Source organism: Microcaecilia unicolor, chromosome 3 (assembly GCF_901765095.1).
Source record: "Microcaecilia unicolor chromosome 3, aMicUni1.1, whole genome shotgun sequence".
Lineage (NCBI taxonomy): Eukaryota > Metazoa > Chordata > Amphibia > Gymnophiona > Siphonopidae > Microcaecilia > Microcaecilia unicolor.
Window position 1 is genome coordinate 156406035 of NC_044033.1, and position 25395 is coordinate 156431429.

A 25395-nucleotide genomic window follows, 5' to 3' on the forward strand; every position below is an offset into this window, starting at 1 on the left:
CTTTGGGCTCAGGCTTCCTCCAAAGCTGCAGCACCTGTTCAATGGCTGGTGGGATAGCTGAAGCCCCCCAGCCAAAGAAGTCTGGGGCCTGAGTCACCCCCTTCCTCCTCATATTGCCTCAGAAGTGAGGAAATCAGCAGCATATATTCAGCTGCCGTTGATAGCAGTCCCTGAGCATGTCCTCTGGCAAAGTAGGGGGCCCAGATCCCCAAGGAACCCCCTCCTCCCATTTTCCAGTATATCTTCCTCCCTCCCATCTGCCCCCAGGTATATCATCTCTCTTGCTCTCTTCCCTCTCTCCCACCCCCTACCCCACCTTTAATTTTGTGATTAATCGCAATTAAAATTTTAAATCAAAATGCAACCCTAAGATTTAGCGGTAAAGAACTCCACATACTAGTTATATGCTTAAAACAGGTTCTTCTTTAAAAAAATTAACTTTCTTAAAGCAGATGGTGACAGACACTGTAATATGTTTATACAAGCCTATAGTGAAGACTGCATTAGATCGATGAAATATGAAACCAGAAAGATAAGACAGATACAATCCATGTATATTGTTAAAAACTAAACATAATATTTTTAATTCTACAAGTGGTTCTTATACACAATCAATTCCACGTGTTGCTGCGCCTTATAATACTTCTGTACTCCTATCACAAAAATATTTGTTGCAAATCCAACAATACTAGACACCAATGTTTGATGGATTAAAGTTGTTTTATTGAGTTGAGACTTCTTCCTCCAGAAAATAATTCTCTTTGGTAATAAAAGCTTGTTTGTGAAGACATACAAAATCTCCCAAATGCCCCAAGTGAAACAGTTACCAAACAAACCAATGTTACTCTTGGCATGCATCTTTAAACAGATATCAAGAAATTATGCATGATTTCCTCCCCAAATTAATGAAACATGCTCTTTGAGTTGTAAAAATGTAATACGCTTGTAGTAAAAATGATCTATTGTTCTCTCTTTCCTGTGTGGATCCTTCCCATTCAATATACCTTGAGCGAGTTCCTTCATGGTTTCACATACAAATTCATTCCAATACTTCATGGATATGATTAGCTGAAGCTAAATATAACCTACCAGACTATCTTTCACACTTGGTAATACTCTCTAGCTATTTTAAACTGCTAGCCATTATATAATGACATTTACCTACTGTATTCTGATAACTCATTTTAAAATTAGCTTTTTCAAAGGGTTTTAAGAAGAAAACTCTGAACCAAATTTGTCTCATATACAGCTGGACTGACCCACTACAGGTCACTCTCCCCATAGAGCGCTAATGAAAAGGAGCTGTAATCCAGAGCGCCTGAGACACCCCCACGGCCGGTGTAAGGAGGCATTCTTGAGATGCAGTACTGGGCCTGCTCTGGAGGCAGTTCTCGGCGTAGTTCTTCTGCAAGAATATAAGGCTGGAAAGAAAACATACATACATGAAAATTTAAATAGTGATTTCAAAGTGGTCTTAGAAATACATGACAGCAACTTAGTAGGAGATGAGAGCTGGGAGCCATGCACACCTCCCCTTACTGCCACCACTTTTAAAATGCAGTCTGATAGCACTTGCGTATCTGCCCACTCATCCAAAGCAAAGGCCAGGTGTGAGACTGGCTCCCCTCCTACCATCTAAATCAGGAACAGAAATCACCCCCCCCCCCCCCCCCCCCAGTAATCCCATGGCCACCGCAGATCAGATTATCTGGAAGGACAGAGCATTTGGTCCTTCTAGCTAAGCATCATGTGTTACTTTACTAGTGTATGTAACATAGTAACATAGTAGATGATGGCAGAAAAAGACCTGCACGGTCCATCCAGTCTGCCCAACAAGATAATTTCACGTGTGCTACTTTTTGTGTATACCTTACCTTGATTTGTATCTGCCATTGTCTAGGCACACACTGTATAAGTCTGCCCAACACTAGACCCGCCTCCCAACCACCAGCCCCGCCTCCCACCACCGGCTCTGCCTCCCAATCTTGGCTAAGCTTCGGGGGATCCCTTTCTTCCGAGCAGGATTTCTTTATGTTTATCCCACGCATGTTTGAATTCCGTTATTGTTTTCATCTCCACCACCTCCCACCAATAAACATCATTGTTCTGTGACTGGTCTGAATTAATGTGATCATCTAAGTTGCTATAGGTGAAAGTGTATGATACCACAAATTTCTATTAGAGCAACACAGGACACCACAAGGAGGGCTTTAAGCCTATGTCCTCCCAGTGTCTTGCATTGTACTGGCATGCATAGTGGCAATACGCATTACCAGTTTTACTCTCAAAGCAACACTGAATGATTAGCTAGGAGGACTGAAGCCTGTGTGGGAGACTGAGGAAGAAGGCAGGGGCTTTTCACCCCTAATTTGGATTTCAGGCAGGTGCAACACTGGACTCATATGTTATTTTAGGTTTGGACTGTTGGACCATCCAACATTTAAAAGTGGTAGAGACATGCTGTGAGGTATGGGGGTGGGGGGATGCCTGGGGCCACATGGCATCTCCCAGGACTTGCATTTTTCTTTGTGGGAAGGATCCAGGAGTGCGGACAGCATTCGGCCATATTCAGCAGATGCTAATTTTGGGTACCTAAAATATTTAGGTACTTAAGTTCAGCCAAATGTAACCGTTAACAAAGATATTGGTCTCATGTCTATTTTGATGAATTTTCCAGGAATAGGATTTAATGCTAAAATTGTTACTGAAACAGAATGGGAATAAAATTGCCACAAAAATGTTCATGGAATGCTGTAGGCCAGTTGCAAATCATTGCACATCTGCAAACGTCACCATCTAAAATTGTCTCTATCCAGCCCATGTGCTTATCCTTTTTATGCTATATGTTAATGACTATTCATTTTATGCATGTTTTACTGTGAATCACTTTGAAGAAGTTTTTTTTGATTATCAGGTTATAAAACATGAGCCCAATATTGAAAACATAAAGCTCCTAAATTGTAATGTTTACGTTGCCACTTCTGACTCATAGATCCTGTAACATCTCCAATTAGTCTAACAAGATATGAATGGTATTCTACACAGGTGGTTAGGTGGTGTTTCTCATGAGCAGACGCATTTGTCTGAATTTTTCTGACCCCCTAGACGCTTAGCTTTTTTTTTTTTATTTTCATAATCTTTTCTAGAAGCTGTCCTTTGTAGGTTGCATGTGACGTTAGTATCGTCGTGACTGAATTCAGGAGTAATGCATTTATTTTGTGGAACAAACCCCTGTTTTTTTTCTTTGTTCTGGTTTTTGTTTTTATTTATTTCTATTTCTATCTTTGTTTTGTTTTTATCTTTTTAGGGTCCTTTTGGCTTTGATTGGTATATAATATCGTTATGACACCTACTTTCTACGAAGCCCCCTGAAGCAGGTATCACACCGAAACATGTTAGGCATCTATGATATAGTATGAAACATTTTTTTTTTAAATTAAAACTAATCCGTATTCCCCCGGATCCTACATAGCATGACTTATGATGCGAGTGCAAATCTGGACATATTCCAATTAACAAGCAATTGGCACTAATTAGAATTTGCATGCACAACTGTTTAAGTGTATTCTGCAACTTGATGCAAGTAAATTCTAAGTCACATAGTTGAAAATGGGGCATGGCCATGAGCATGGAATGGGTGGGTCATAGGCATTTCTAAAATCTATGGGCGTTGTTACAGAATATACCCAATCCACTCCTAATTTAGGCACAGACATTTACACCAAGTTTTACTTGGCGTAACTTCCCGTGACTAAACTTAGTTGTGTGGACGGGCGCTCAGCATATTCTATAAACCAATTTTTATGATGGCATATATGGAATCTAGTCCTTTATGGGTTGCCAGAGAATCTGTTCCAAGGCTACCTTTCACTGTCAATTCATTGCTAATGTTTCTATTTGTATAATTTTTTTGTGTTTGTGATGCAAATTAAAAAATTGTTACTATTTTTGTCTATCTGATTGCTCTAAATTTAGACCTGTCATTTATTTGTCTAGATTTAAAAGACTCATATAGGCACCTAGTGCAAACATCAGTGCTAAACTTCTTTTTAACCCATTCTAAATGTGCCCTGGTTCCTGTCTACTTTATAGTCTCCTAAGGTTAGGTGTCGGAGAAAAAGATTTTGAAAAGTGTAATCACACTGCTCAAAATTTCACTAAAACTACTTCACCAGCACTTCCATTATACAGAATTCAACTCAAACATTCTTTTGCAAGTTCTGAAATACACACTTTCCTCACCAAATTAACATTGCTCTCTTACTAGCAGAGGCAGCTGCTGCTTGTGCAGAGCTAAAAGTGACTAAGAAACTATGAAAACATGCTAAATTTATTGCCTGGTATAGAAACATGAATTAACATTAAAACTAAGACTCAGATGAACTGTCACTTTCGCATTACATACTAACCTTATCTGCAGCTAAAATTCGGAAGGAAGCTATGACTTGTTCAGCAGTGTCTGTGTCAGCTGTCTCCCTGGTCATGAAATCAATGAAGGACTGAAAGGATACTGTTCCTGTGCCATTGGGATCCACAAGTGACATTATCCGAGCAAACTCTATCTCACCCTGGGAATGTTTCAGGAAGAAATAGAAGTTAACCCACATACAATGTAATTAATTTAATTTCATACGTAGTTTTATAACCCTCCACTTTTGGTCATAAAAACCGTACAGAGTGGGGAATACTACAAAACACAGACAAAAACACAATACCTCCTATAAAAATTCCCTCCCACCCACCCACCCTGCCCCACAGATACAAAGTCAATATAAGAACATCTTCACTTATCCCTCATGAAGAAACCACAACACATTCATGTTTTCAATTCCTTCCTAAAACTCACAATCAGACTCTTGTCTTCAATTCCACTAGAAGCTTATTCCACACATGTACAAAACATATGAATGAAAACTTACATCCTCCTTACATATCAAGAGTAATTTTGTCCCCTTCTGCCCTGCCTTATTATTACTTTAAATTTGTAACCTAGGCCTCCGCTTGTGAATTTTCCTTTTCCCTCTGGACAATTTGTAAAAGGGCCTCTTAACTAAGCACTTTACATAAAACAAAAGCACGGCTTGCCGCACACCAATTCGGCTCTACCACAGGATTCTGGTGGTAGTTCCCACCAGTGGCGAAGCTACGTGGGGCCACTGGGACCTGGGCCCCCATAGACTTGGCCCTGGACGACCCCCCCCCCCCTGCCGACAACCCTCTCGACCCCCCCTCCTGCTAATGTCCACTACCTTTGCTGGCGGGGGACCCCAACCCTTGCCAGCCGAGGTCCTCTTCTTCTGGCGCAAGGCTTTGTTCTGTTTCTGTGAGTCTGTCGGGGCCTCTGAGGGTCGAGAGAGCACACAGGGTAGGCCCACACAGGCAACACCCAGCTAAGCCGTGTGCTGTGATTATGAGAATACTGCATTATGGACACAAACAAGCAATACTGCAAACCTTGTGGTACCTTTCTTTCCTATGAAGGCCAAAAAATATTATACTTTCAAAGACTACTCGGCAAGGGTGGCTACAGCGAGAAGAATCTGTACCGCTTTATACGAACGGAAGCTGAAGTTCTCCTTGGTATACCCTGCTGAGAGTATTTCATGAGGGCTCAGACAAGGTATTTGAATCAGCAGAAACTGCGAAGGCGTTCCTGGAGACCCTGAATGGTAGCCCTTCGAGGTGATTACAAACTGGACTCATCGGCTGAGCAGAGGAGCCGCAATTTCGGATTTAGAATTTTGGCCATTACTGTATATACTTGGATATTGTCCTTTCTTTTTTTAGACATCCAGACAAGGGTTCAAAGGTAAAGCAAAGCTCTTTATTAAACACAAAAGCGGAGGTCTGTTACTTCAAAGGCATAGAAAAATAAGGAATAAAATCTCTTGAGATTCAGAGGCCTCAAGAACAGGATTCTCACAATTATTCAAGTCACAGTTTGGCAGGCAGACGCTGTAGAGTGGCTTCTCCCATCCCTGGACCAGTGGACCTCCTTAACCCAACTCTGGCCCCACCTTTTATACTTTCTGGCAGCTGTCTTCCTGGCTCTACCCCTCCCAGGTTACTTCCTCTTTGGGCAGGACTACGGGGCTTAAGGTGGTTCTGATTCCGTGAGGGAGTATTCTTAAGGGAAGGGGCAGTGTCCTATAGACTCCCTTACATTAGGTTACACTAATATTCTATAACAAAATCTGAGTGCCCAGATGCCATTACACAATAGATTCTCACCATGCAGCATTGGGACTCCTAAACCACAGGTTAACTATTTTTTTTTGTTCCTGCACCCCTTTAACTGATTAACGAAACCCTCACACCTCATTCCTAAACCACTAGTGACTACCGACAGCTGCATATGTCACTGTTAGCTGCTAACAGTGCTGCTAACAGGTTGCTAAAATTACAGTAGTACACCAATAATTGTCCTGTCTTCCTAAAATCCCTCCTGACTGGAGAAGGTACCTGAATCACTTGGGCAAGTCACCTGAATTGGGAAAATAAACAAAGGCCCCTAATGGCTGCATTAGTGTTAGGGACCAAACAGAAAAAAAGGGGATAAAAATACATTTTTGTAAACCTTAGTGTTTGATGTGATTTGTCAGCCTTTAAATATGAAAATTAAATTATGATTACAGTGATGTAACCTATGTTTTGAACTTCTGTGCCGTGCACTGTTATTTTTAGTCTTGTTCCTTCCAATTGCAAGTAGCATAAGAGATGCCACAGCACACGAAGGAATGAGTCAATGAAAAAATTTAAGAATAACAGAGGGAAAAGTGAAGTGAGGAAACAAATAAGGTGGGCCAGCCTAGTAGCTGAATGGAAGCACTGCATGTGGTCACGGCCATCGAGAGACAAAGCCGTGCCAGGGGCAAACACCCCACAAGCTCCCCCCCATGCCCTCCCTCCCCCTCCCACGCATGTATGGTACCCCCACCCCCCGGGCCTGCTTACATCCTTAATTCTTTGTTTCCTGCTTCTGTGTGCCGGGACCACATTAACTCTGCTCTGCCATACAGATCCTTCTTCCTGCTGCATCCCCTCCTGTGTTTGTGGAAACAGGATGTACTTCACACAGGAGGCGGGACGAGGCAGGAGGAAGGACCTGTGGCCAGCAGAGCAGAGTTAATGCAATAACGCAGCACTGTGGCACACAAAAGCTGGAGACCAGTCAGCCATGATGGTGCCGGGTGGGCCCCCAAGAAGCTATTTTCTTATCATTAAATAATGAAATCAATTTATTAAAATAACTATTTAAAAAAATACTTCTTTCATATAGTATTTTGCATCCTGGTCTATTATAACTCCCAGCAGAGTAACATATAAAATGAATCTCATTAAGAATTCAGTTCATACCAGATCATAACCCATTGAAATGAGGCAAGCTCTGAAATCATCATGGTCCATCAACCCATTTTTCTTCTATTGGCCAAAGTAAAGCAAAGGGAAGGAGAGTTAGAGGTGTCTAAGCCAGAGAGGCCAAAGAGCATCATCATTTCCATGAAGACCCATCAGGCAACGAACAGAACGTCCATTGGAAGTAGTGGTGGTGGTCACAGAAGCATCATGAGTTTCAAAAGGAAAGAAGCAGCAGTTGGCCCACAGTGAATGAGACACGAACAACAGAAAAGGTGGTGGATCAAGAACAAATAGTGACACACAGAGCACAACAAAGAATAGGAGAGAAAAAAAAAGCAAGGAGAAAAAAATTTAGTGATATTTCTTGTAGTAATCAAAGGTTGCTTTTAACAATTTTTTTGCACTGCACTTCGCAGCTAAGACATTGCTAAATCCAGTCACACTGGAATCTAGACTATTACAATGCCTGAGAGCAGAGGCTCTCAAACTGTACCGGAAGCACATCTACCTAGAATGCATGAGGCAGATTTATATATACTAGATCTTCAATGTATTCAAGTCTATTTTTTGCTTGTTCATTAGGAATACCCTTGGAAATCAACAGTTCGGGATACCTCCAAGACAGAGCTGGAAGCAAAAGATAAAAATAGGGGTCCCGATATTCAGTGGGCAGCAGAGTTTTGTTGACCACCACTGGCGTTAAACCTGGAAATTTAATGTTGGGCCATGTCCAAGCACCAGCATTGAATTTCTGGGTTTGTGGAGCCTGCTAACAGCAATGTTGAGCACTTAACTAGCTATGGGTTATCGCATAAAGATAAGATTGACTTTTATGTGGTCTTACTTATGCAGTTAACCTGGCCAGTTAAGTGCTGATTCTGCCACCAGAACACCCTCCACATAGATGGTTTTTAGGTCGGTGCTAACTGGTTATTTTCAGTGGCACTAACCAGTTGTGCCATTGAAAATTAGTGCTTAGCCCTGAATAGGTGTTTTAACTGGCCAGGAGCCATTTCTGGCTGGTTAAACTGCTTTGAACATCAACCCAAACAATATTATATTATTTGAAAATTTTAATTAAAATATATAAATATTTTGTAATAATGGGATAGACAAAATCCTGAAGTCAGATTTGGTTCGGTCTATTTTTCTGCAGCAATGGAAACTGTTGGCATATGTCATGCCCAGAAGAAATGGAATGATGGAAAATTCAGTAAAGCCTAGTTTAACACTGACAAACTTTTGAGAAGAAATAAGATGAATTTTACTTTTGCTAAAAATGACTGTCTCTCCTCATGCCAGCTCAAATAAGTAAAGAACTGTTTTTCTCGATTTGAGCATGTGTATTTTTGTGATATAAAATAAAGCAATCTATTTCACAGGAGGGACTCAAATCCCATTTTAGCAGGGCACTGAGGATATGGTTTGATTCGCCTTTAGCTGATAGACTCTTGGTCTCTCAATTACATACATGGATAACTCAAGAGGACAGGGAAGAATGGGTACTTAGTTATTGTGGCTCAATGGGAGAAGGATATCGGACATTTGGGGAAATATCAATTTTAGGCTTTTAATAGCCAGTATACCAATGACAGTGTATGCCGCAGATTTGCGTGAATGCCAGTCTTGCTTTGGGGTTATGTTACTCAAAAGCAAGCATTTTTTATGAAGTATTCAGACTGTTATTTGTTTAAAGTGTCAGATTGATATCACTCTTTTACATGCTATTTGGAGTAGGATTGCTTTTTTGAAGTAGGCTGTGAAAACTGCAAGGCTGTTTAGAGCTATTCTGCATGCTGTTTTAGATTCTTTAATTTGTAATTTTTCAATTTCTATTTCGTATTTGTTATCTTTCAATTACTTTTTATTCTTTAATTTCTTTAGGGCTGCATTTCAATTCAAATTTGTCATCGTGATTAATCTTGTGATTAAAGGTAAGTTATTTATTTATTATTTTCCTCACTGTAACTCCATGCGACTCTGGGCAATGGAAGGTTAAGTGACTTGCCCAGAGCTGCAAGGAGCTGGGTGGGAAAAGAAATATACACTTTTAATTGCGTGATTAATCAAAATGCAGCCCTAATTTGGAGATGTAGTCCTTTAAACGTTTTTTTGGAAAAGGATCATCAGCTGTTTAACTAGAATAACTGGCCAACATATAATTTTGTCTCCACCGATAAGGCAGATGCTTTAGGAATTCAGAGTAGGGAAACATGCTATTTTGTGAAAAAGGCATGCATTGTGGGGAAAAAGTATATAATACAAAAGTGAGTTCATCGTGAACCCCCAACTTTCAGGCAGTGGCGTGTACAACTCCATAGTCTCATGATGTTGGAGCTGCTAGGGACAAATTATACTTTTAAACAGAAAAACATTTTTTATCAAGCCTTAGCCCCTAGCAGGTAGTCTTATTTTGAATGTATTACACATATGAGTTGGTATCAGATACGTAGTGCTGTCAATTCCAAAAAGTGGGCACTAACTGGGGTATCCCAGCAGACCATTCTTTCCGGTTTTATCAACATTCAGGGCCGGCAGCAGCACGCAGCCTCATTGTTTTACAAAGCCTTGAGGTCCAGTGCTGCTACATCACGCAGTTCCACGCAACATGCATGGGAATTGGATTTAAATGATACATTGTCGGATGTCCAGTGGTCGCACCTTTGGTCGACCAGCCCCCGGGCATGATTGTCAGCTGCAATAACTCAATCCCTCTTCTTCATGTATCACAGGGCCCTCTGGACACCTAGAAAGAGTAAACTGTCTAGGTCCTCTAGTTGTGATTTGTGTTGGTCCTGTAAAAACAAAACTGGAACCCTCACACATCTACTCTTAGAGTGTCCGCCTCTTGTAACATTTTGGTCAGACGTTTGGGAAAAATTGGAAAAGATTTTTGGTTTCCAAGAATCTTTTTTACCTAAATATGTGATATGGAAATCTGTTTGTATCTCATTTCTCTATACAGACAATGATAAGTTATTGTATGACTTTTTGGTTTCAGTTGCGCTGAAACTGATCATTTCGCACGGGAAGGATAATTCCCATGTTAATGTGGTGGTGTGGTGGAACTGGATTCTGCTTTATAAAAAATATGAGCAATCTGCAGTACTCTCCCTGTCTGGACATAAATTGGCTATCCGCAAATAGAAGTCTTTAGACCTTTTTCTATCCAATATGGACTAATTTTAGGGTTAGAACTCAGCACTCTGTATCATATTGTGTGTTTTGTTCTGTTGTATTGCATTTTCTGTGGTTGTATTATTATGATTTAATAAACTTATTAAAAAAAAAAAAGAAGTTCCGTAAGGTTATTTTTTTTTCTTTTATCTTTTGGGAGGGTGGTCCATTGTGAGGGGTTGGGGAATATATCATCAGGAAACATAAGAACACAGCTTCTTAATATGTAGGGGAGAAACAGGGTGGGAAGTGGAGTTACTAGTTGGTGGGGGGGGGGGGGGGGAGTTCTTTTTGAATTTCCAAATAATTTGAGGATGCTTAATATAATAACTAGACCAAAGCTACTGAGATACTTTATACTTGCCTTTGCTTATTGTTTTGTTCCTTTTACACATTTTGTTATGATTTGTTTCTGTTATTTTATCTTATCTATATGTTCCATTTTGTTTATCCCCTACGCTGTCTATTAAAATGTTCTATTACATATTGTGTTGATATTGTAAGTAGAACGTGAAAATTGATGGAAAAAAACAATCTGAGATTCTAAATGTCCTTGAATGACCAACAATAAATTGAAGTACACACTGAATACTTCAAAAATATATGGTCTCAATAATATAGTAAAACACAAGGAAAAGACCTCAAAACACCCAAATGCTTATTACAATTTCAGTGTCTTTTACTGGGGTTGTGTTATTCATCATTGGTCTAAAAAACCTTGTGATATTTTCATTTTATTTATAACTTTATTGATTATTCATCTTTTTCTTTAAAAAATTATTTTTAATTATTTCAAATGTCTGTTCAAATATGACTGGTTGAGACCTAAAGATAAGTAAAATGTAGGTCCTTCTTTTGTTTTCAGTTTGATTTGCTTCCATTATTTAAAATATCAAAAAATTAAAATATCAAAAAATATAAAAAGTATGCAAAATCAAATCGGTACTTTTGCCAATGAAGAGTCAGTTCAGCGAGTCTGTGAAAGTTAAAAGGAATTCAGTCCGCTGATGTACAGAGGCATTTTCCCATGCAAAGATTTCCTGTCTTTGATTAATCTCAAAATATCACAAATCTGGAAGGGAAACCCAGAGCCGTTTGGGGGTCTTCTTTTCAGATGATTGGCGATATAGTTCATATATCATTCTAGAAGGAATATGATACAACTGGCATACAGGAATATATTCTGTAACCACTGTGGATTTGAATGAGTGTTCAATTATGACACCTATTTCTCAAAGCAGCAGTAGTTAAACTACATTCTTGTTCCTTATCCTTATATTTTTAGCAACAAAAAAGGTTGAGCACTTAACAGACACCCAACAGCGGCCAGACCCGTTTCACTCTAACAGTTTCTTCAGGGGTTGTGTCTCGACACTGAAGCATAAACCAATGGTTTCATTCATTCAAATGATAACCATCTTGCTGCTAACATATATTTGAACGGTCGTTTGAAATAATGAAACATAAAAACATTTTTTTAGAAAGAGATGAATAATCAATAAAGTTATAAATAAAATTAACATAATGTTTTTTTAAGACCAATGATGAATAACACAACCCCAGTGAAAGACACTGACATTTTAGTAAGCATTTGGGTGTTTGAGGTCTTTTCCTTAAACACGTTTTACTGTATTATTGAGACCATATATTTTTTTAAGTATTCACTGGGTTCTTCACTTTATTGTTGGACATTGTAAGTAGTACACTATGCCATACTTTATATTGCTGTTTGAATATTTTTACTGCTGTAATTATCCATTGCTTATGTTTGACTTATTTTTGCTGTACACCTCCTTGAGTGAATTCCTTCATAAAGGTGGTAAATAAGTCCTAATAAGTACAATAAAAATAAATATTAATTTTGGTCTTGCAATAAAGAGACTTAAACAAAACAATAAGGAACGTCTCACTGCTGATATACCTGCAGTCTCTAGTGCAGGAGTAGCCTAGGGGTTAGGCAGTGGATTGAGAAGGGAAGCCAGAGCTCAAAACCCACTTCTCCTGATGACATTTTGTGACCTTGGGCAAATCACTTCAACCTCAGTTAACTCAGCTACAAGCCTATTAATGCATGTTAAATAGCGCAAGACTCATTCTCTAAAGGGCCTATACCCTGTGCTTAACTCAAATTAATGTATGTTAAATCATTAATGTTAGTAAATGAGGGCTTTAGTCTCAAAGCTCTCTAGGGACAGTGTACTTGAATCTAACTTACCTGGAGCCACCTGGTTGGCAAAAATGGTGCTGCATTACAAAAAATATACACAGAGGTAAAAACATTCAGGCTGAATTCTACATCTTTTATCTTTGAAATAATCTAACAGAATTGCATTGAAAAAGAAAAAGCCATTTTGGGTTCACTACCTGTAGGTCATTCCCAACCTGTCCAAGACTGATGAGACAGGCCTTAAACTCCTCAGGCCGCAAAATTCCATACTCATTCTAGTATTGCACCACAGATCATGCAAGCAAAACGTGCAAGGAAAACACAGTTAGAAACACAAAAATTCTGCAAAGTTATACAGCATGGTGAGCATTATGTATGTTACAAAACATCTACTAATTGCCTACTACAGTGAAAAGTGGTGTAGTTATTTATTTACGTAAAAAAATTGTATTTCGTACTATCCTGCAAATCTAGGTGGATCATAACATCACATACATAATCAATACATAAAACACAAACAAAATCAACTCCAATCAGCTCAAATAGTAGTAATAAAACAGCTCACACCAGCATCTCATCAAACATATCTCTAAATAGCAGCAAAAGCCTGGGTAAAAAGATATGCCTTCAACTTTTTATGAAACTGAAGAAGCGAGCTAATACTACGTAAACTGAAAGGTAAGGAATTTCATTGTTTCGTCCCCTCAACATAAAATATTAAAGAGCAATATTCTGTTAATCTGATGTCATGAAAGGCATATCAATCAGTAATTTATCAGCAGAATGCAAAAGATCTCTAGCTCAAGTAAGGTTAAAATTACATGGCCGATATGTTAAAGCATTTATCCAAATAGCAGCTCTGGCTACCCAGATAAATGTTGCTAAGAGATATATCCAGTGGAACTATCTGGATAGTGCTACTGAATATCTCTACAGACCACCTCAGCAGTCCAGGGAAAAAAATACAGTTTATCTGGATAATGGTGAATTTCAGCACAGTTATCCGGATAACCAGGAAAAGCATGTAAACCAGTAAAAAATGGCCTGCATGCGCTAATTTCATGTGGCCAAACTAGCGCAGGCCACCTTTTACCGCAGCTTATTAAAATGGTCCCTCAATGAATAGTTAAGCTCCGGGTGTTGGACAAGATGGGGCTCAGAGCAGACGCTTGGGAGGGGGCTCCAAAGCTTGCTTGCAGATTGACCCTCTCTCAACTTTAGGCAGGTTTGGGGCCACCAGTGACATGGGGGCCCAGGGCAATTGCCCTGTTTGCCCACCCCTAATGCCGTTCCTGGCTACGGAACTCATTGCCAGAGAATGTGGTATCAGCAGTTAATGTATCTGGGTTTAAAAAAGGTTTGAACAAATTCCAAGAAGAAACGTCCGAAGTCTCCTATCGAGATAGACATGGGCATAGGCGTAGACTGGGGGGGGCGAGGGGGGCAATGCCCCCCCAAACGACGACGAGGCGCCACCGCGCCATTAGTTAAAAAAAAAAACACATGCAGGCACGCGCTCCTCTCCATCCGCTTGGCTTCCCTGCCCTCTCTGTCTGCGTCCCGCCTTCCTCTGACATCAGAGAGGGCAGGGAAGCCAAGCGGACGGAGAGGAGCGTGTCCGTCTACCCCTCTCTCTTCCTCCCTCCCTCCGGCGCAGGCAGCAGTCTTTTTCAGCGTTCCTGGCAGCGGTAGCGATGTACACACTGCCTTCGGCTCTGCCCCAAAGCCTTCTCTTCAAGTTCCTGTTCCCGCATAGGTGGGAACAGGAACTTGAAGAGAAGGCTTCCGGGGCAGACCGAAGGCAGCGTGTACATCGCTACCGCTGCCAGGAATGCTGAAAAAGTTGAAGACTGTTGCCTGCGCCAGAGGGAGGGAGGAAGAGAGGGGGTAAACGGAGTCACGATCTTGGACTTCGCGGGGGGGGGGGGGCAGTAGAAGGAAGATGGATGGAACTGGGAGGGGTGGGGAGCAGAGGGAAGATGGATGGTACTGGGAGGGGTGGGGAGCAGAGGGAAGGAGCAAGAGATGGATGGGACTGGGAGGGGGGGGGAGCAGAGGGATGGACCAGGAGATGGATGGGATTGGGAGAGGTCAGACACAGCAGAGGGAAGGAGCAGAAGATGGATGGGACGGAGGGATGGTGAGCAGAGGGAAGGAACAGAAGATGGATGGGACTGGGAGGGGTGGGGAGCAGAGGGAAGGAGCAAGAGATGGTTGGGACTGGGAGGGGTGGGGAGCAGAGGGAAGGAGCAAGAGATGGATGGGACTGGGAGGGGTGGGGAGCAGAGGGATGGACCAGGAGATGGATGGGATTGGGAGAGGTCAGGCACAGCAGAGGGAAGGAGCAGAAGATGGATGGGACTGGGAGGGGTGGGGAGCAGAGGGAAGGAGCAAGAGATGGATGGGACTGGGAGGGTGGGGAGCAGAGGGAAGCCTACTGGAAAGAAGACACTGCATAAAACAGAAGACACTGGGACCAAAGCGAATAGAAAAACTAAATGATCAGACAACAAAGGTAGATAAAAGTATTTTATTCATAATTTATTAATTGAAATGTGTCAGCTTTTTGAAATGTGCATCTGTGATATTTTGCCTGTAAATTTCAATTCCTTCCTCCATATTAGCATATCATTTGCATATGTATATATGCAAATGATATGCTAATATGCTCCGCCCATTATTTGCCCCCCCCCCCCCCCCCCAAATGAAACAGTCAAACTACGCCTATGGACATGGGGAAAGCCATTGATTGTCCCTGGGATCAGCAGCATGGATCTTGCTACTGTTTGGGATTCTGTCAGGTAGAATACTTGTGACCTGACTTGGCCACTGTTGGAAGCAGGATACTGGACTAGATGGATCATTGGTCTGACCCAGTATGGCTATTCTTATGTTATGTTATAGGTGCATCCACACCTGTTTAGGTTAGTGTTCTATTAAGGAAAGTAGGCACCTACATTCCTTTATAAAATAGGCTGCTACAAGGCACCCTTTTACAGAATTGCCCTTTCCAGCCAGATATTCAGCAACAGCCGTTATCCAGACACTGCTGACAAATATCTGGATTTTTTTGCCCATAGCAAGTTAGTGTTAAAAAAAAAAAATCACTGACTGCTGAGGGCTCAAAAGCAAAATGCACACAGGTGCAGATTCCCAGCTAGACCTTTTCCTTCTGTTCTTGGCAGACTGAGTTTAATTTTTTTGTTCTTGTAGCGTAGTATGCATTGTGAACATTCAAATTCAGCTTCATGCATGAACTATAATTGTCCAATAGGGCAGCTCTCACAAAGCAACCTGTGCTGTGTGAGTGAGACCATGTCACTGCACAAATGAATATGGAAAATAATTTTCCATTAGAAGGGCAGGAGGTGTGAAAACATATAATGTGCACTTACTTAAAAAAAATAAATAAAAAGGTTTTAGAAGCCAACAGATCAGGGATGGAAAATGGCTGTCTTTTTGCAGTTTTCAAAGGGCAGAGTTTGCCATCACTACTATAGATATCATACAGCAAAGGCGGGACTGGCTCCAGTGGCGTAGCTACAGGTGGGCCTGGGTGGGCCAGAGCCCACCCACTTAGGGTTCAGGCCCACCCAACAGTAGCACATGTTTAGTGGTAGCTGGTAGGGATCCCAAGCTCTGCCAGCTGAAGACTTCCCCCTGATGGTAACGAAAACGCTACTGTCCACAATACCGGCACCTGCACATGCTCAGTTTTCAGTGCATGTCTGCTGCAGACTGCCAAGGTGGAAAGAAGCGTTTTCCTGCCAGCTTGAGATTTTTAATTTTGGTAGGGGGGGGGGGGAGAAAAGTGGGTACTTCTTGCTTAGGCCCACCCAAAATCTGTTGTCTGGCTATGCCCCTGACTGGCTCATGTCAGTGCTAGGCAAGGTCAGGTGACAACCTCATGTGAGGGTGCAAGGAAAGGGAAGAGCAAGCCCGCCAAAGGCCAGGAATGAGATCACTATTTCATTGGCCACCAAAACCTAGGGATGCATGTAGGAAAATTGTTAAAAAAACTTCTTGACACTCTTCTTTTTGTTTCCTTTTTCGGCATTTTAGAACATGTTAAAACACAAATATAAAATGAAAACTGAGGAAGGGGGTTGTTTTCAAAACAAATGTTGGTGTTCTTAAAGTCCTCTACAGAGTTGTACATTTCTCCCAAGCCTCCCACCTTTCCATTTTAAGGATAGGGTGTGGTGCTGGCAAACTACTGATGGGGCTTATAAAAGCAGGGTGTATAGAGGCAGCCTCTGTAGCACATAGTGAAGTTAAGTACTGTAGCCCATTAAGATAAAAGATAAGGCACAGTGCCCCATCGGGTGCACGGAGCCGACAATAACATGGCGCCGTGCCCCGATGGGCCTGTGCGCCGATGCCAGCGGGGTGCGAGCGAGGCACGGAGGGCACGTTCCCGCCCCTCAGCACCCCGCCGGAAAAGGAGGGACTACCATGGGGCTTAAAACCCCCAGAGCGGAGCCCGGATGTCCTCTTCTGGCGTCCGGGCATCAGCATGCGATTGGCGGCGTAAGCATAGGCAGCTGGGATAGCTGCGCTTACGGTCGAGCGCCCTTGCTGGACGGCGGGGAGCTCTGTTAACGATTGGTCAGTCTCGCTAAAGATGGCGGACTGGGTTGGCTACTAAGACGGAAATATGATTGGCTTGGGTATACCCAGGGTATGATGTTTGTATTCTAAATAAAGCTGCGGCCAAGTGCGCCATCTTAAGAAAATACCATGAGTCATGTTATTATTGTGCTATTGTTGTAATCTCAAACTGGCATGCCCGAGGGGTCTCGGCTGCCTATGTTACATTGTTTCATGCACAGACTACAGATCTGCAAGCTCTCAGACAGGACATTACAAAGACCACACAGTAATGATAGAACACTTGGAAGTAGCACGCTGCACGATTTTGGGTTTCCTTTTTCTCCTTACACATAGAAAACATTCTCGGCACAAACTACACAGCAGTAGTATGTCATACTGTACACATGAGCCCTGGGAAGGCAAAACCTATTCTTGGGTAGGGTTACCATATGGCTCCAGAAAAAGGAGGACGGATTGAGCCAGCCGGGTTTTACTTCCATTGCTTTCCATTGAAAGCAATGGAAGTAAAACCCGGCTGACTCAATTACTTCCATTGAAAGCAAAGGAAGTAAAACCCGGCTGACTCAATTACTTCCATTGAAAGCAAAGGAAGTAAAACCCGGCTGGCTCAATCCGTCCTCCTTTTTCTGGAGCCATATGGTAACCCTATTCTTGGGTGTTACAGCCACATGCAGCAAAACAATACACAACAATGGCTGGGATTGCGTCAGCAAAGCTAAAAAAATCCTCAACTTGTTAACCCTGATCTGGTCTTCAGTATTAGCATTATCCTCTAGGACATGTTCATTTCAGTTTTACAGTTTAGCAAAGTGCTTTGGGAGCTAGGCAAGCGTTTCCAGTGACATGGATAGCTGGAAACCTGGCTACTGGATAACTGAGCAGGGGTGTTAAATCGCATGCTGTGGGTGAAGGTGTAGTTAGTTTCAATGCACACAACTACAAATTTAGCTCACAGTTATTGTAAATTAACACTGACTTGAACATGGTGGTAAATCCTATATGGAGCTGCCTAGTTTTAGGTTGCAGGAATGTGCATATGTGTCAGTATGTGTGTACATGATCCCTTATTGAATACCAACTAGCGGAAAAGTGTGCGCCAAGCTTTGAATGCGTATATTTTGCTGGTGGGTGTACACAAGTGGGTTTTGGGCAGAGTGCACAAATTATAGTATTCTATAGTTTTTATGTGTTCTCACATACACCTAGGTGCATTTACACCAACTACGGCTGGTGTACCATATTTATAGTAAAACAGCACCTTGATTCTATTAAGCACTGACTATCAAAAAATGTTCAAAGAATAAGAAAGTGTGGTAGGCTGTAGATAGAACAACGAGGTGGAGCCATGATTTATAGGAAGCAATTTTCATGGGATCCGACACTGCCCGTGTTTCGACTAATGCCTGTGTCAGGTGTAGGACATTGTTACAAGGATAATAAAGCTTCCTGTTCCAGTTCCAGAGTAGGAACATCAAATTGTCAAGTACACACAAATCTGTGCACTGTTGCTCTAATAAGCATTAACAGCAACGGCAGTGAATCAGAAACATGGGACATCGGGTCCAATAAAATTTGCTTCCTCTCTCTCAATCTTGGCTCCGCCTTGTTGTTCCATCTACAGCCTACTACACTCTTTTTATTCTTCATGTGACCTGTGCTGTTGTTTTCCTCCAGTTTGCTTTCCTCTTATCTATATTGTTCAACATTACGATTCATGCTATAGGGAGTTTTCTAAACATTTTGGGGGTAATTTTATACAGACTTCTGCACATTTAAAACACATTTTACATGCAGAAAATTGTTACTCATAATTGTGTGAGGGCAGACAGGCATAAAAAGCAGGTGCACAGAACTTTCCACAATGTTTTAAGAGAAGATACATGAATACTTTCTTTTGCCAACCTGTCACAGGACTCTAGAGCCTACTTTTTGTGACAGCAGATTTTGTACAGAAAATAACACTCATGCTGGAAGATGCAATCTCCACTTGTTATTTTCCAACCCTGTCCAAAACAGGCTCCTGGGAATGCACTTCTGTCAGACTGAGTGTGAGCCATTCCGTTTTATAGACTGTAAATTGCTATTCGTCTGCATAACTAACTTATAAATATGTGTATATACCTACATGCACAGGACAAATTTCAAATACATGAGAAAGAGCAAATGAGCAGATATATCAAAATGAAAAAGTGTAATGATAATGTGCGAGTACTGTACCCTGTCAAAATGATTAAATGAGACCCTGAACTCATTTATTTGTTCCTGGGTGATACCCTTGGCATCTCTGGTGAGAATCTGTGTCTCAATCTCATTGATGGTTCGAGCGATGGTTGTCAGCAGCAGTTCCCACCCAACACGGATATGCTGTAAAAAGATAGAAAAAAAACAAGGAGTCTGTGGACTCACAACAATGTGACTTGTAATACTGGGTTATTTGGATGAAAGAATAACAAACAGACTATTTTCTTTTGTTGTTTATTTCTGATCAGTAGTGATGGGTTGTAAGAGCTGCTCTAGACCCTTAACTGTAAAGCTCTCCTTTCAGTTCAAGGAATTCTATTCCTCAGTTATACCATAGAAACATAGAAATATGATGCCAGATAAAGGCCAAATGGCCCATCCAGTCTGCCCATCCTCCGTAACCCTTAACGCCTCCTTTTCCTAAGGGATCATAGGTGCCGACTCCGTGGGTGTTGTGGGTGCTCGAGCACCCCCAATATTTCGCCGACCGGAAGTTCCCTTCCAGCCCAGAATTTTAAAAGTTCCTCCCTCCGAGTTCCAGGGCCATCCATCCGTCTGTCTGTCCCTCACTCCCTCCCTCCGAGTTCCAGGGCCCCCCCCCCGCCCCTCCATCCTTCCGTCCGTCCAAATTTTAAAAACCATCTTCTTACCTTGTTGGGATGTTACAGCGGCAGCTGCACGCAGTGAAAAGCATGTAGGCTCGCGCTTCAGCCTTCCCTCATCTGTCTCTCAGCTCTGGTCCCGCCCTTGCGGAAACAGGAAATGAGGGCGGGACCAGAGCTGAGAGACAGACGAGGGAAGGTTGAAGCGCGAGCCTGCACGCTTTTCACTGCGTGCAGCTGTCGCCATAACATCCCGACGAGATAAGAAGATGGCTTTTAAAATATGGATGGATGGAGGGGCAGGGGGGGCCTGGAACTCGGAGGGAGGGCCTGGAACTCAGAGGAAGAGGGAGGGGGGAATGCACCACCTGTAAAAAAAAAAATTCAGCACCCCCAATTATTTTTAAAAGTCGGCTCCTATGTAAGGGATCCCCCATGCTTGTCCCATGTTTTCTTAAACTCTGACACAGTCCTCATCTCCACAATCTCCACAACCTCCAGCAGGAGGCCATTTCATGCTTCCACCACCCTTTCCATAAATAAATACTTTCTTAGATGCCTCCTTAGCCTATTTCCTCTTAACTTCATCATATGCCCCCTCATTCCAGAGTTTTCCTTCATTTGAAAAAGGCTCTCTTCCTGTACATTAATGCACCTGAGATATTTAAATGTTTCTATCATATCTCCTCTTTCCCTCCTTCTCTTCCAGCATATACAAGTTGAGGTTCATAAGCCTGTCCCTATATGTTTTATGTCCAAGACAGCTTACCAATTTTCTAGCCGCCCTCTGGACTGACTCCATCCTGTTTATATTGTTCCGTAGGTGCAATCTCCAGAATTGCACACAGTACTCTAAATGGGGCCTCCCCAGGTCTTATACAAGGGCACCATCACCTCTTTCTTCCTGCTGGTCATCCCTCTCCTTATGCACCCAAGCATCCTTCTGGCTTTGACAGTCGCTTTTCTACCTGTTTGGCCACTTTAAGGTCATCAGACACAATCACCCCCAAGTCCCACTCTTCCTTTGTATACAGAAGCACTTCACCCCCTATAATTAGGGATTCTGATTTTAGGTTTCAACCATCAATAAAACATCGCTGATACAAAAAAAATACATAGGTGTTTAGTGGATAAACACCAATAAAACATCACTTCCCCTTAGCTCTCCAAGGCTTGTCTTGCATCCTCCGCTCATTTTTGTGCCTTTACTGCACTGGCAACTCTTATGTGACAAAAATATACATCTTTGATTCCATCGGATATGGTAACCAGCAATAGTACCTTGAGCTTGAAAACACCGATAAGCACTGATGTTTTGTACCCTCTTTACAAACACCTAAGAATAGAAGCCATAACAATAATAGAACAGCAGAATTCCAAGAGTGCATAACATAATAACAACATAATTCCTCTCGCTTGGACTATTGCAATTTACTTCTCACTGGTCTTCCGCTCAGCCATCTCTCTCCTCTCCAATCTGTCCAAAATTCTGCGGCACGACTTATTTTCCACCAGAATTGTTATACCCACACTAGCCCACTCCTCAAGTCACTTCACTGGCTCCCTGTCCGCTTCCGCATTCAGTTTAAACTTCTCGTACTGACCTTTAAATGCATCCACTCTGCAGCCCCCCATTACCTCTCCACTCTCATCTCTCCCTACATTCCTCCCCGTGAACTCCGCTCACTGGACAAATCTCTCTTGTCGTCCCCCTTCTCCTCCACTGCTAACTCCAGACTTCGCTCCTTTTCTCTCGCAGCACCTTATGCCTGGAATAGACTTCCTGGACCTATACGTCTAGCTCCATCTCTACCTGTTTTCAAATCTATGCTGAAAACCCACCTTTTCACTGCTGCTTTTTAGCTCCCATTACTTCCCTCACCCGTAACTGTCTTGTCTGTCTGTATTATTTAGATTGTAAGCTCTTTTGAGCAGGGACTGCCTCTTTGTATCAGGTGTTCAGTGCTGCGTGCATCTGGTAGCGCTATACAAATGCTAATAATAATAATAACCAAGTTGAATAAACTGTTTTTAGATTCACATAGGGAACATCTTAGATGCAACCATGAGACACAGGACTGCAAGATGAACAGTTATGTCTACCCGACCTAGTCATTGTAGGCTTTGTTTTCAAAAAGCCAACAAAATAAAACACAACAAAACAAAGATGTCATAGTAAATGAACTTTCCAGACGGCATTGTTCTTGTCAACCACTGGTGCTTGAAAAGGAAAGCAGAAATTGGAAAGAAAATAGTCTACTTTCTAAAAAACCTGGCCCAGGAATTAAGCTATTAGTAGTAGTAGTAAATAGGTTTGTTCCTGTAGTGTACCTCCATAGTATAGTTGGTGTGCTTGTTATCGAAAACGAGGGATTCTTGTATGAGCTGATGGTCTCCTTCCAATTTATCTATATTGATTTTATAGTTAATGATGTCATGCTCATGCTGCTTTAGTTGGTTCATCTGATCTTCCAGCGTCCCAATCAATGCAACGGAGATACGGCCAATCTCCTGTAAAAAGAAGCAGAAATGGTAAAACATTTTCATTGACAAACTTGCTCATAAATTTGGGACCCGATATTCAAAACAATTTAAACAGCCAGGAGAGGCTCCTGGTCCTTTAAATTGCCTGTCCAGGGTTAACCGGGCATTTTCAGCAGCACAAACTGGATAGTGCTGCTGAAATGCCTGGTTAGTGCCCAAGATGAAACTGGCTATTTTGGAAGCATTGCCAGGGCGGAGTTGGCACTTAGCCTGTTAAGTGTAAATTTTCAGCACTTAACTGGCTAAGATAACCATATAAATGGACCACATAAAACGCAGCTGGCTGAATATTGGGCATTTAATTTGTATATCTAACCATATCACTTTTCTTGCTGTAGCTTATCCGTTCCCTTATGCATTACATTTCAAGGGGTGTAAAACAAACTGTACCTAAGATAATGGGTTCCGCTTGCGAGGTCATCTTTGGAATCACAAATATCCTGCTAAGCAGAATGTTCCTGCAACAGGAGCTTGTTTCTTGAGAAACCCACATTGCAAAGCCCTTGGGAGGATAGGTGCCCCAGCAGAGTACTCTAATAGCTGAACTCTTAATGAGTGGGTTCCACAATTTCTACTATAATAAAAAGTGAAGGGTTCGTAAGGTTCGTCAGATTCGTCAGTCTGTCACCATCTCTCTCGGCCCCGCCCTTGCGTCACAACGTGATGACATCGAGGGCAGCGGACCTATCAGAGGCACGAGGGCGGGGCCGAGAGAGATGTTGACAGACTGATAAATCTGACGAAACTTACGAACCCTTCACTTCAGTGAAGCCACGGAGTCAGCTTCACAACGTTGCAGGTGCGTTTTATTACACTACACAGCTCCCTAATTTCGCAGTTAAACATCGCAGGGTGGCTGGCTGAGTGGGGGGGAGAGAGGGGGGGCAATGACACTGGAACTGGGAGGGAGGGAGAGAGGGGGGGCAATGACCCTGGAACTGGGAGGGAGGGAGGGAGGGGGGTGGACCCTAGAACTTGGAGGGGGGGTGGGAGGACCCAGGAACTGGGAGGGAGGGAGGGAGGGAGGGAGTGGGGTGACCCTGCAACTGGAAGGGGGGGAACCCTGGAACTGGGAGGGAGGGAGGGGGGCAGGGCCACCCTGGAACTGGGAGGGAGGGGGGCTCCTGGCACACACTTTCATTCTCACACACACACTCTCGCACCCAGTCTCACTCTCTCTGTCACACACACTCACACATTCATTCTCTCTCTATCACACACTCACTCTCACACACACTCTGTAAAACACACACACTCCGAGGAAAACCTTGCTAGCGCCCGTTTCATATGTGTCAGAAACGGGCCTTTTTTCCTAGTATATTATAAAATTCTATATTATTGGACTTTTACACGTTGAGGTGGCTCCCTTTCTCCAAAGTTCAATCAGGTTTCTGGGCAAGGTGGTGTGGTAGCTATGTTAGTCCACTTTTAAAGGTTATAAATATGTTTTGCTTTATTTATTACCTGGGCAAGGTAGAAATAAATCTCTAATAGAATCTACACTGGGCACCATGTTCTGAAAATTCTTGCAGCCTGAAAGTCATGAACTACAAATATTCTTTATTACTACTTTTTAGAAATAGTCTCTACCGTTACCTACTCCACTTCTCATGATTCATTCAAGTGATTAGAACTTACCTCCATCTTGGTCTGGATCCAGGGCCCAATAACATTGGCTTGAGCAGCGAACTGGCGGCGCAGGCGCTCATTGGCATGTTGGCGAGCAAGCTCTTCCTGCAGCGACTGATCTCTCAAAGGAACAAGCTTCTTCACCTGGCAATAGTGAAAAGAAGCAATGGTTTGATATTTATATACTCTGCAATCTTGTCATATGTTAACAGCAAAAGTTTCAGTCCTAAATTATGTATTATAGCGGTGACAGTGAAATGCATGGTTGAGTGTTATAAATGTACAACAACTAGAAGAATCTGACTGGTGGGCATCAGTGTTTGTAACGGTCAGTTTTTAATCAAAGGGTTTTATTTTATTTTTTGAATGTCCATAGAACTGGGATCCAGTGGGCACTTGTGCTATAATAGCCTCAATATTCTAGGTTTTAGTTGATTATTTTTATCATTTAATTTTTAAATCATACAAAGATAAAACTGTGAAAAGGAAAAACTGTACAGATCCACAGGAAATATCAAGGAAATCATTTTAAGTAGAACATCCACCTATGAGTTCACACAAGGGAAATAAGACATTTGTAAGGATAAGTCAACTGAAATTTTGCACCTAGTGATATAATCTGTTGATGACAGAAAAGAAATGAAAGCAATACGGTGGCTCTAGATGTTGCTTTATGAGTAGAACTCTCAAATATCTTTGAAAAATGTAAACTATCAGATGAAACATCTATTTAAACTTCACCAGAAACAACAGGTTGCCTGAGTTAGCTTAGGAATTCAATAGATCATTTGCAGAAGAGGAAGACCAGACTGAAGATAATTGAATAACTCCTTTAAGAATCTGTAAAACAAATCCAGTGGCGTTCCTAGAGTGGCTGACACCCGGGGCGGATCGCCGATGTGCCCCCCCCCCCCCGGGTGCAGCGTGACCCCCCACCCCTGGCAAAAGGCCACCCCCCGGGTGCATTTTTACCTGCTGGGGGGGGGGGGGGGTGCCACGCGCCTGTCGGCTTCGCTCGTTCCATGCTCCCTCTGCCCCAGAACAGGAAGTAACCTGTTCCAG

The 25395-nt window shown here is 42.3% G+C and overlaps 1 protein-coding gene across 1 annotated transcript in view; it reads right to left on the reverse strand.

Annotated features, from left to right (window-relative positions):
* Positions 1-555: 555 nt before the first annotated feature.
* Positions 556-25395, reverse strand: part of ACTN2 (actinin alpha 2) — a 193913-nt gene continuing 169073 nt past the window's right edge. The window contains exons 16-21 of the mRNA XM_030196517.1: positions 24343-24477; positions 22492-22671; positions 19535-19681; positions 7357-7422; positions 4410-4568; positions 556-1421 (exon numbers count right to left, since the gene is read on the reverse strand). Coding sequence (XP_030052377.1) covers positions 1263-1421; positions 4410-4568; positions 7357-7422; positions 19535-19681; positions 22492-22671; positions 24343-24477 — 846 coding nt within the window. The 3' untranslated portion in view covers positions 556-1262. The remainder of the gene's footprint in view (positions 1422-4409; positions 4569-7356; positions 7423-19534; positions 19682-22491; positions 22672-24342; positions 24478-25395) is intronic.